The sequence below is a fragment of the Podarcis cretensis genome (assembly GCF_951804945.1).
Source record: "Podarcis cretensis genome assembly, chromosome: 16".
Classification (NCBI taxonomy): Eukaryota; Metazoa; Chordata; class Lepidosauria; order Squamata; family Lacertidae; genus Podarcis; species Podarcis cretensis.
Genome location: NC_137186.1, coordinates 11,770,286 through 11,782,818, shown reverse-complemented (window position 1 = coordinate 11,782,818; position 12,533 = coordinate 11,770,286). Strand labels below are relative to the sequence as shown.

Below are 12,533 nucleotides of genomic sequence, written 5' to 3'. Positions count from 1 at the left end.
CAACTCTCGGCACCCTTAACAAACTACATTTCCCAGGATTCTTTGGGTGAAGTCACGGCTGTTTTAAGTGGTACCCTAGTGCTTTTAAACTTGTGGAGCAAATGTGGGCCTTCACTTCACCGCTATCCTCTTAGCTTAGAATAGTTACTCACCTCTGACGCCAGGCGGCAGCAGACGCATCACGGACCAGCTGCAGAGAGACTGCTTTGGTACTTGGCTGTGTGTGGGATGTCTGTGTGCGCGCATGTTTGTTTCTCAGTGGCTTGTCTGAAGGAGCGTTTATTGGAGTGAAGGGGAAAAAAACATTTTGTTCACTGTTTGCAATTACGGGGGAACTTCACAGAAGAGCAGTTTCCTGTTCCCAGGAGGGGGTTGAAGAAGTTCTCTGACAGCTGCTGGGCCCTGCCTACTCTCCCTTTGGCCGTCAATTCACACAGGTGAGATTCAGAAAGGTGAGAGGCCAAAGCCCCCTGCTGCAGGGGGCCATGAGAGGACGCAGCTTTTAAGGAGATTTTCGGTGTTCACTCTTCTTATTTCTTGCGTTGTCAGCAGGTATAATAACTGCATAATGAGCACCAAGCCCCACAGAACTTTCTAGGACATAATTTGTGTGTTGAGTGTATTCACTCTACAGCAGAAGTGGGGAACCTCAGGCCCTCCAAAGTCATTCTCTCATATATATATATATTTCTATATCTTACTATGTAACAAAATTTCTATATCACTCAACTGTAATAAAAAAGCTTATAGCGGTTTACAAAAAAAGTTAAAACATCAAAATTATCCTTTGAAAGGAAGCTTGGCACATATTTGGAGACATTTAAAAGCACACACAAAAAAATGCACACACAAAAATACTTGTCTGTGTTCTTCTACGTGCCTGGATATGTATACCTGCAAGGGTATACAAAATGGCCTTAGATGTCTGTGTGCCTGTACGCAGCCCTGTGGAGGCTGCATAACTTGCAACGCGAAACTGCGGTGTCCGGATTTAATCTGCCCAAAGCCTCTTTTCCGTACACTCCCTTCCATTCCAAACTCCCAGGCCCAGGGCTTCATCCTTTGCATCTCAAATGCCAGGTGCTCCAAGGCAGAAATTCAAAACCTCTTTAATTTTTGATTTTGCGCAGCGGCTGTTTCTTCGGTCCACGAGCGCAGAAAGCAACGGGGAGGGTGGGCATTGCTTGTGTGGGCAGAGGCGGCGCGTTTGCGGCATCGCTAATGAAGTCGGGAGAGAAGGCAGGGGTGCAACAGGTGTACAGACAGCCCTGCTGGAACGGTTGAAGGAGTTGGGTATGTTTAGCCTGGGGAAGAGAAAGCTGGGAGGTGACACGATAGCCATATTCAAATATCTAAAGGGCTGTCACATTGGAAGATGGAGGAAGAGGGTTTCCTGCTGCTCCCTAGAGGGCAGGATCATAACCAATGGATCCAAATCACAAGAGAGTATTGACAACTCTCTCCTGTGGTTTCTAGCAACTGGTGTTCATAGTTGTCATTACTGATTGCATTTGTATCATACCATATTTTCCCCCCTTATGGTTCTCTCTCCCATAAATACCCTGTGAAGTAGGTTAGGCTGAGAGACAGTGTCTGGCCCAAGGTCACCCCCAGTGTGAGCTTCATTCGTGGCCGAGTGGGGGATTCGAACCCTGGTCTCTCCTAGTTCCAACACCAGGCATAGGCAAACTCGGCCCTCCAGATGTTTTGGGACTACGACTGCCATCATCCCTAGCTAACAGGACCAGTGGTCAGAGACAATGGGAACTGTAGTCTCAAAGCATCTGGAGGGCCGAGTTTGCCTATGCCTGCTCTAACCACTATACTGGCATGCACTGGCTCCAGCCATGGATTGGTCTAATATTTTAAAGCCATCCAGTTTGGTGGCCATCGACTGTCCCCCCACTGCTCCCCAGTTCAGAACATCACCCCCTTCTCACAAAGGCACATCTGTCCCCAATGTATGCAGGGGACGCAGAACGGTTAGCACGGCGTTTAAAATGAATCACGAAAGGAAACCAAATCATGGAGCACAATTACACTTTTGGCTTGAGGCAGAAGAAGGGGAAAAAAATCCTAAGCAACAAGAGGAGAAAGGAAGACTGAAAAGAACTGGCTATGTTTAGCCTTGCAAGCAGAAGGTTAAGGGCGAGAGGGAGGGGAAGTGTGGAAGGATGGAGAGATGGGTCTGCTGACAGCCTTCAAACGGCTTCAGATTACATTTTTTTGCCGCCTGCAAGTGGAGATCTGCACACATTCGTGGATGTGGGGGCGGCTGTTTGTGTGTGTAATAGCGTCTCTATGTGTCCTGTCTTCCCTCCCTCTCGCAGACACCCCATTCACAGTACTTCTTATAAACTGAGCCTATACAAAACACACATTCGCATTTCACCCCTCTCCCCCAGAATATTCTCAGACGCAGTCTAACAGCTGACCCCACTCTGTGCTGGGTTTTGCAGGGAAACAGCAGCTTAGGATTCTTTCGAGAAGAGGCAATGCTCGGGGACAGATCCTGCACCTTTACAAGCTTAGATCCTCAGGAGCCGTTGGTCATTTGCCCTCTTGTCACAATGCAGGTCACAAAAACCATATGTGTGTTTTCTTTTATTTAGGGAACAGTCTCTCAGTCAGTGAACACAGGTTTGCTGTTTAAAAACAGGCTGAGGGCCACTCACCTCACAGCACAATAACTGCTGCTGCAAAACGACAGCGCAGCTCGCCATTAATTCTCCAATTGTTGCTGAATGCCAGGCCTGTGGAACTAACAGAAAACCAATTCCTTTCCCCCCTTGTTCCGCATCCAGAGAGAGAGGGGCTGTTGCACACAAAAGGGCCCAGCTGCAGTCCTTCATTGTAGCTGCTAGTCACAGGAGACCAGGTGCACATTTGGGTTGTGTTTGTGGAACAGCGGGACTTATTCTGCCTTGGGGCAAAGCATCTGGGTTCTGTGAACATGGGAGAAGAGGGACTCACCTGGCTGGACGGAATCAATTTGTGCATTAGTTTCAAATCAAGCAAGAGGCCTCTGCACCGCTGCAGAAAAAGGAACGGCCAGGAGGCAGAGGATGTTTCCAGGTTGGCTGGCTCCTCTGGGGAGGGAAATTCTGCCGGGACTGCCGCTTTTCGAGAGAGCGTTGCTATTTCAAGAGGAATCCAGCTGCAGATGGCTCAAGCTCCGTGGGATACATCTGTGAATTGCTCGGGTGAGAACAGTAACAGCCTCTGATGCCCTATAGCAGGGATGGAGTGGGGAGCCTGTGGCCTTCCAGTCTTGGTGTACTCCAGATCCCATCATCTCTGACCATTGGCCACACTGGCTGGGGTTGATGGGAGTTGGAGCTCCACAACTTGGAGGACCTGATCCATAGTGAATGAGGCCACCTCAAACAGCTGCTGGGACATCCTAAAGGCCAGGTGAGGAAACTTCGGTCCTCCAATTGTTGTTGGACTGCAATTACCACCAGCTGCAGTGATCTTGGCCAATGGGAGATGATGGGAGTTGTAGTCCACCAACAGCTGGGGTGCTGTTATTTTCCTCTGCAGCCTGAGCCAAGGGCAGTGAACAATGTGAAACTGAATTGTTGTCGCTTCACATACCCCACCCCACTGCCCTGCTCACAGTTGTGAAGAATATTCTTACATTGTGAATGGTTCATGTCACCATTAAGAAAAAGAGGTCGGAATAGGCTAATATATATGTGGACTGTCCCTGGGTCAAGGAACTTTTCTTCTTTTAAATTCTCAAAGTTCTTAACCGAACTCAAGATTGTCATCTGAACTAGCCAGATGTTTAACTGAGAATGCGCCAGTCCATCATTTGAAAAAAAAGACTTTGGCGCCATCTTAAAAAGGTAAAGGGACCCCTGACCATTAGGTCCAGTCGTGGCCGACTGGGGTTGCGGCGTTCATCTCGCTTTATTGGCCAAGGGAGCCGGTGTACAGCTTCCAGGTCATGTGGCCAGCATGACTAAGCCGCTTCTGGCGAACCAGAGCAGCGCACGGAAACACCGTTTACCTTCCCGCCGGAGCAGTACCTATTTATCTACTTGCACTGGTGTGCTTTCGAACAGCTAGGTTGGCAGGAGCAGGGACCAAGCAACGGGTGCTCACCCCATCGCGGGGATTCAAACCGCCAACCTTCTGATCGGCAAGTCCTAGCCTCTGTGGTTTAACCCACAGCGCCACCCGCGTCCCATCTTGCTTGCACCCAAATGCCAACTAAACATTCCACTTTGGCGACTGTAATCTTGGTTTAAGAATCCATTTGGCGCCTAGCTCATATTTATGAGTTTCTAACCCTGGGAGGGAAATGTGGTGTGCATGAGCCCCCACCTCCCAATATATCAGGATAATGGGACTATTCACCAGCCACAGTCAAATCGTTTCTTTTTTTATTTCCAACATAATTTCTTTATACAACAGTCCCCTGGGGAGCGGGGGGGTCATCAGGTTTATAAAAGAGCGCAAGGAAGGGAAGGGGCTTAGGAATCAATAGTACCACGGTGAGGTGACCGTTCCCACCACCACAACCCCCAAATCCTCTAGGACCAGACTTTCCAGATTTCATTTGCTGTCTGTCCCATTTGTTTCTGTTTTGACCACCCCTAAACTGGACGCATCATAAGCAGGCTGGATCCAGACAAAAACATTTCTCCCCTAACGAGCTAAGAGGACACCGTCAAGGCAAGAAAATCCAAATAGAAAGCAGGTTGTCACAGGGTTATATCACACACACAAAAATTAACCAGGTCCCAAGAAAGGGTGGTCAACTTAATTAAGTGACAATTGCTCCAAAAACCCAACTTGAACTACAAATGTTAAGAAATGATAATACTCATCAACATGTTCTGGAACACATTCCCTGCTGGTTTCTGAAGGTCAAGCAAGTGTTCGATAAATAAATAAATAAAAATCACAGGAGCAGGCCAGGCCAGGTTTTGGGTTTTGTTTTCTTTTAAAGATTTTTTTTTTAAAAAAAACTGCCAAATTGGCAACACCTAAGCCCAGGACTTCCATCCAAGTTTCCATGTGCTGTAAATAATGCCGGCAGGAGGAGCCTCTGAGAACGCACAGAGTGCCTTTCACAGCCTTCACTCTTTCTCACACACAGAGAGAGAAAGAGAAAGAGAGAAATTTATGTGGGATTTGATGGAGAGGGTATCCAGATCAGTAATCAAAACTCACACATAAATATATGGATTTGAAAGGCCGTTTCCACCCCTACCAACTTTCTTGGGTGTACAGATCTACCGGGGGGGGGGGGGCGGACAGGGGAGGCTATTTCGGCAGTTCAGGAAATGACTTCTTGAGAGAGGGCTTGCTCTGTGACAGCTCCCTGAATGGCTGGGCCTCCCTCTGCACAGAGAGGTGTGTGTATATGGCATTGTCACTGCACAGCTTCTGCCGTATGCAGGAGAGGCACCTCTGTACCCCGGCCTCTAGCAATTAAAGGTATTTTGTTTTGTTGGATTTCATCTCTTCTGCTCTATTGGGAACAGTTTTGATTGTTAACCGCTTTATCTGTTTGTTTGTTTGTTTGTTTGTTTGTTTGTTTGTTTTTACAATTGTATTGCTGTAACCTGCCCCTGGGACCTTACTGAGGATGAAGGATGGGTAAGAAATTGAATCAATCCATCAAAATTACTTGCAAGGTGGCCTTGCCACATAATGCTCATTCCACATTTGTATGAAGTCGGTATTTAAGTGTGCCAGCTTTGGAATTCTCTGCCTATTAGCATCCAGGCAGGCACCTTTTGGGCACCTGCTAAAAACGTTTTTGTTTAGGCAAGCCTACCCAGATGTGTAGAAATGCTGACCTTTAATCTGATTTTATCTCATTGTTGATTTTCAATAATTTGTTTGAAAAGGTTTTTATTTTATTTTTTTGCTAAGGATTATATTGTTTTCTTCTTTCTCTAAACTGCTTTTGAGGTTTTTTTCCTCTTTTTTTTACAATCAAGCAGTATATAATTTTTTAATGAAAAAAATAAATAAGATGGTGTATTGCAGTACCTCTGGGCTGAGCAACAAACTGGCCTGGCAGACGATGTAACACCCAGCTTTGGTTCTGCTATTTCCACCTCTCGGTGATTACAAATATCATTACTTGTCTGAGGGAAAAATATTTTCCATACGTGTGTGTGTGAAAACACACACACACACACACACACACAATATGTATATGTATATATATATTGTGCGTGTGCGTCTTAGACTAAGAGGTAAGAGTAAGAATAATTACCATGTTCAGACCTCAATCCAGAAGAAATTATTTGTGTATAAATCTCAATAATTTCAGTAGTGCCTAAGGGTGACTATTTTTTTTTTTATATGGAACTTTTAGGGTAGGAAAACAGCTTCAAGGACTAGGGTATTAAAAACCAGGAAAAAGCCTGGTTTAAATGATTATTCATTAGAAGATTTAGGTATTTTACAAAAAATAATATCTGGATATCATTGATCTTCCACACATTTCACACTGTGGTTCCACACATTTTCGGGGGAGAAATTTTGTCGCAAAATCGCGCCAACCAAACTGGCTGCCACTTTCTCCAGATTAAAAAACTGGATGTCCCTGTTTTCCCCGGGACACTTGTGGGATATGTGAGTTTTGGCCCTATCAATAGGCAGCCCCCCCCCCTTTTCACTTAAATAAGTGCTGAGGACTACTGGGCTGATTTTTCTCTGCTGCTTACTGCTTTAATCTGTATTTTTCATTTAATTAAAGAGGTAAAGGTACCCCTGCCCATACGGGCCAGTCTTGACAGACTCTGGGGTTGTGCGCCCATCTCACTTAAGAGGCCAGGGGCCAGCGCTGTCCGGAGACACTTCCGGGTCACGTGGCCAGCGTGACATCGCTGCTCTGGCGAGCCAGAGCCGCACACGGAAACGCCGTTTACCTTCCCGCTGGTAAGCGGTCCCTATTTATCTACTTGCACCCGGAGGTGCTTTCGAACTGCTAGGTTGGCAGGCGCTGGGACCGAGCAGCGGGAGCGCACCCCGCCGCAGGGATTCGAACCGCCGACCTTTCGATCGGCAAGCCCTAGGCGCTGAGGCTTTAACCCACAGCGCCACCTTTTAAACACTCCTAATCATCATCATCATCATCATAACAATAATTTTATTATTTGTACCCAGCCACTTATTTGATTTTACTGCAGTGGATCAGTTAAGTTTTGGATGAGGATTTTACTGTTTGTAAGCCATTTTTATTGCAAAGTGGAGTCTTAAGCGCAATAAACAAAAACAAACATTCAAAAGGCTTCTTTAAAAAAATGCCGAATTGATTTTCAATTCAAGACACAGTGAGGGCCTTTAGGAACAGAGGAAGCCGGACCATGGGTTCATCTTAGCTTAGTGTTGTCCACACTGACTGGCAGCAGCTGCCTCTGACAGGAGCCTTACCTGGAGCTGCCAGGACTCAAACCTGAGACTTTCTGCATGCAAAGTAGATGCTCTCCCACTGAGTTATGGTCCTTCCTGGCTCACGTGGGCTTTCTCTTCAGATGGCTTTTAGAAAAGGGTGAGGCACATTCTTGAAGGGGGTGGGGGTATAAGTCTATCAACAGCTGTCAACTAGGATAGGTAATAGAGCCTCCATGTTCAGGAGCAGTTAGCATAAGCTGAGGGCAAGCAACATGAGAAGGCCCTTTCCTTTCCAGCCCTGCTTCCCATAAAGCATCTAGCTAGCCACAGTTTGGGACGCTGGATTAAGAAGAACGTGGGGTCTGGCCCAGCAGGGCTATTTTTTTCTTATATAGGTTCTTATTTTGGATTTATCAACACCTGCCTTTAGGGGCAAGTGCTGGCAGAACCTTTTGCACGCAAGGCAGATGTTATGCCACTGAGTTCATACCCTCCAACACCATGAAGCCAAAATCCAGGATGCCACCGGTTTTTTAAATCACGAGAACATGGCAGCCATTGGGGTTGCTGTGATCTTGCACACATTTTGCACTGTGGTTCCACACTTTTTCAGGGGAGAAACTGTGTCACAAAATCGCGCCAACCAAAATGGCCGCCACTTTCTCAGCTTTTCCCAGGACACTTGTGGGATATGTGAGTTTTGGCCCTATCCCCTAAAATAAAGGAAGATTCCAGTCCTCGTGGAAAGGCCTGGTTTTAAAAAAGACGCTGCCTTAGACTGAATCAGACCACCATCCATCTAGCTCAGTATTGTCAACACTGGCTTGCAGAAGCTCAAGCGTTTCAGGCAGGGAGTGATTTCTGGCCCTACCGAAAAATAAAATAAAACCAGGGTCCGTCTCCCATGAAAGGGAGGCCTCTCACTCCTCTCCCAGAAAAGCCAGGAGTTGTACCAAAAAGGAAAAGCGCCAGCGGGGAAGATAGGCCTGCGAGTTGCCATGACAACAGAGTGCCTCCACGACTTCCAGTCACAGCATCCCTTCCCCATCTGACAACATTCAGCAATTCAATTCAGAAGGAAATAAAGGAGAAGAAAAGGGAAACTGCGCTTGCTGAATAACCGCTTCCCATAGCAGACTGATTGCTCTTGTTGGAGCAAGAGGAGGGGAAACAAAAGCAGAAGAATTGGGGAGGGGGGCTTCCCCTTCCGAGCCCCCGCCCTTGAATCTCCTCCGCTAGCAAGGGTGACAAAATGGCCGCCCAACTTTGCCACTGTGGTTTTGCTAAGGCTTTCCCTCGCCTCTCCAGCCCTCCTCCTTCCTTCCACTGTGGAGAAGTTGTTACCGGCACCAAACCTACCAAAAAAATAAGGCGGGGGGACGCGACATTCAACTATATCTCGAGGAACACCTCCCCAGGAGCTGGGGCCGTGGAAAGAAGTTGGGGAGTGGGGTGAACCACACACAGACCTTCTCCCCAGATTTATTTTTTTTAATATATAAATATCCCAAAGCAGTAGAAGAACACACACATACACACAAAAGGTTCCCTGTCCAGCAAGAGCTGGAGATAAATGCAGCTGGAGAGAGACCCTAATTCTGCTTTACACATAGTGCCCTGCACCCCAATACGGTCTGGACCCCTCAACAGAAAACTCCATTCCGGCTGCGGCCCTCCCTCAATGAGCTCCATTGGCAGAGAGGCCAGCTCCAGCTTCCTTTTCCAAAATATAGAGCCGGCGGTCGTTATTTCTGGGGCTGGGGGGTTTGGTGGTGGTGGTGGTGGTACAGCAGGCCCCCCTATCCGGTATGAGGCAGCAGAGTATCATTGTCCAAGGCAGCCAGGAAAAGGACAGTCTTGCAGCGTGAATTGGCTTCGGACATGGGAGTGGGGTGGGGGGGCCCTCGGGCCTGGCATGGGTCCGTCCCACCCCGCCACACAGTCTTGGCACGTTAACTTCGTAGTCCAGGTGAGGTGGGCGTCCCCCACCCTGCAAAGGGTGTCTGTTAGAAACTCACCAGCGTATAAACCATACTGGAAAGCAGGAACGTGGAGCGAGGAAGGAAGGAGAGAAGAAGCCGTCACCAAAGTCAGGACTAAGACAGCAAAGATCACAGGTCCGGTCCCCCCCCCCCCCATAATAATAGTAGCTAAGAAGCAAACTACGCATTAGGATTAATAAGGAGCAAAATTTACCAAGCGTTAATATCAAGATGTGGAAAATATGGATACAAGGAGGAGAAGCAGGACTAAGATGTGGAGATATGCTCCAGAGATCCAGACCGTGGGGAGCCCCAAGAAATTAATAAATACAATTTGGACTATAATTTCATCTTTTTTATTTTAGTTTTTTAGTTTTTAATTGAAGTATTGTGACTGGATATTTAATTGGATGTTTTTCTTGGAAAATCAACAAAAAGGATTAAAAAAAAGGATTTATAAGGAGCATGGAGCTACCTCGATCCCTTCCCATTTAGTAATTAAAGCAGGGCTGGGGAATACTTTTTCATTCCCTCTCTATCCTTCATCCATCCATGCAAACAAGCAAGAGGCATAATCCAGATTCAATGCCATATTCCAGCCAGGCAGAAACACCAAGGGAGGTTTCAAAGCAGGGAGGGTAGGAGAATGTGGGGGGGGGGGAGTACCGAGATGCTTGGAGGGTAGGTTCCCCTACCCACGAATTACAGGATGGAAGGGTTATCTGTTTCTTCCCAGGAGCTATCGCAACTAAAATGACTTCTCCACACTTAGAAAAAGAAATTCCATTTAAGTGCAGACTTGCAAACAAAATTTAAAATGCTAATTACCTGTGGCAAATTAAATTTTTAAAAAAGCTACCAGGCAGTCAGCTTTTTATGTTTGAAATAGAGTTTCTTCTCCCTGTTCCCTTCCCTAGGCAGGACATCGGTTTCTACCAAGGATTAATACCAACCCATGTGGGTGGGCAGGTTAATAACTAGTAAAAGTTGTTACTTCAAACCTACCCCCCCCCCCCCAGTTGTCTAAGAAGACAGATGACAGGGCTGAGGAGAGGAGACTGTAGACTACAACTCCCATCATTCCCAACCTCTGGTCACTCTGGCTGGGGCTGATGGGAGTTGGCGTCCCACAACATTTGGAGGGTCACGGGTTCCAGACCTCTGGTGCGTTATTTTATTGATTCATCTGTAAACTGCTGAGAGACTATTTATGGTGAAAAGTGGTCCATAAATACTAGAAATGAATTTTTTTAAACTGTATTTCTTCTACACTGGGCTTCTTCTTATACACAGCTGAACCAGTAACAACAACAATGCTTACAGTGACATAAAAATAATATTAGATTTCTGCCTAAAAATTATTTTTAGTAGCCGTGTTGTCCTCTTCAGGTAGCTGCGGACCTTGGAAGCAGTTTATTTCATCCCCAGTGGGGAAATTAGGCTTTTCTGAACTGTAAGTTAAAAGCTGGGGTGGAGCTTGTGGAAAAGGCTTTTGAAGCGGTGACAGTAGCATCCATTTCTAAAATAGCAGCATTGTATAAGAACTCCTTTGGTGCTACCTTCTCATTTTAAGGATTTGCACGGAAACAGAGAGACAGGATCGCCTTTACTAAAGCCCATTTAAATCTGCAGCCCCGTGGATCTCAAAAATTGTGCTCTAAAGATCCTCTATACAGCAGATTGTTACTGTGCACAATGAGTCTGCAGCAGCCCCCCCCCCCGCCAACTTCCCAAAGGCAACGCCTCTCTAAAATCAGAGCTGACCACACAAAGCTCACCTGTACAGGTAATAGAAGAATGACACCAGGTAAAAGGCCAGTTTGCACCACGATTCTTTCTGACAGTAGTTTAAGATATCGGCATTCATGATGGAGACGGCGTCGTACATCACTTCTGAGCCATCTGCTGGGCGGTGGAAGTACCTGGAGGGCAGGTGGGGAGGAAAGAGGTGAGTGAAAATGTCCAATCTCTCCCCTAAATTTCCATCTCGTGGTGGTTGTCTTAAAGCAGATTTGCTACATTTGAGCCAATTAATTGCTTAGATTCATTTACTGAAAACCTCTTGATAAGACATATGCAAAAAAGGTGTTCCCTGATCAGTTAGGAAAGGCATTATTTATTACTACAATTAACCCTGCCTTTCCTCCAAGGCTAGGGGTGAGAAACCTGTCACCTTGCAGGATTCTCAACTGTTGGCCATGCTGGCTGGAGCTGATGGAAGTTGGAGTCCAACAACTTGGAGGGCCCCAAAGTAGATTAATTGTGAGCTAGATGGATTAATAGTCTGGGTATATGTCAGTTTCCTGTTTTCTCAGACCCAGAAACATGGCGCAGGTATGGTCTAATGGTACAATTTAAATATTTCATTTCTGCTGGCAAAGGGCAATCTTCCTTTCCCTCTTGCTTCCTGCATCCTGCCCCTCCCCTTGCACAAGTTTCTATAAGCATCAATTTCCTGGGCTTCAACTTCAAACCTACAGAGATGTACAGAAATAGACTATAATCTAACTATCCTTACAGGTTTGTCCCAGTGCAGGGAATGAGATGATCCCCTAAAGCTATTTATTTATGTTTTGCAAACAGGTCAAGTTTCACATCTAACACAATTTAAAAACCTGTGTCAGGTTTTATGGTATGTGTGTGTGTATTTTTGTTTTTAATTTCATCCAAACTTCAGTTCAGCACCCAGCACAATAAGTCGTGGAATCCAGGTGCTATATTTCAAAAAACGAAAAAGTCAACTTTCCTTTCTTTTAATGTAAGTTATATATCGGCTACAGTTTACACTTGTAATTAATTGCAATTCATCTTGTGTTGTCTGGAACTGCCCAAACTGTCGCTGTGGTTTGCTTGAAATAAGCCAGCTTCAAATTATGATCTCTGAAGCTGGCTTGTTTCAAACAAATCTAAGTTAAAAAATAACCACAGTTTACGGTTTGGGTGTACGGTAACACTAAACTGTGGTTAAGTGAAAACAGAAGTGAAAGATTTGAGTGTCTTCCTGGAGGCTGTAGAAATTGATTCTGGTGTTAAACTACTTCCTAGTGCTGTAAACCAGGGACGACGAACCTCCAATATATTGTTGGCCTCCAGTTCCCGTCTCCCCCAGCCAGGATGTCCAACGGTGAGGGCTGGAGGGAGTTGCAGTTCGACAACATGTGGAAGGCTACAATCTCCCTGTCGTGA

At 46.2% G+C, this 12,533-nt stretch overlaps 1 protein-coding gene across 1 annotated transcript in view; it reads right to left on the bottom strand.

Moving 5' to 3' along the window:
- Positions 1 to 7,096: 7,096 nt before the first annotated feature.
- Positions 7,097 to 12,533, bottom strand: part of CNIH2 (cornichon family AMPA receptor auxiliary protein 2) — a 51,818-nt gene continuing 46,381 nt past the window's right edge. The window contains exons 5-6 of the mRNA XM_079958521.1: positions 11,126 to 11,269; positions 7,097 to 9,399 (exon numbers count right to left, since the gene is read on the bottom strand). Coding sequence (XP_079814647.1) covers positions 9,372 to 9,399; positions 11,126 to 11,269 — 172 coding nt within the window. The 3' untranslated portion in view covers positions 7,097 to 9,371. The remainder of the gene's footprint in view (positions 9,400 to 11,125; positions 11,270 to 12,533) is intronic.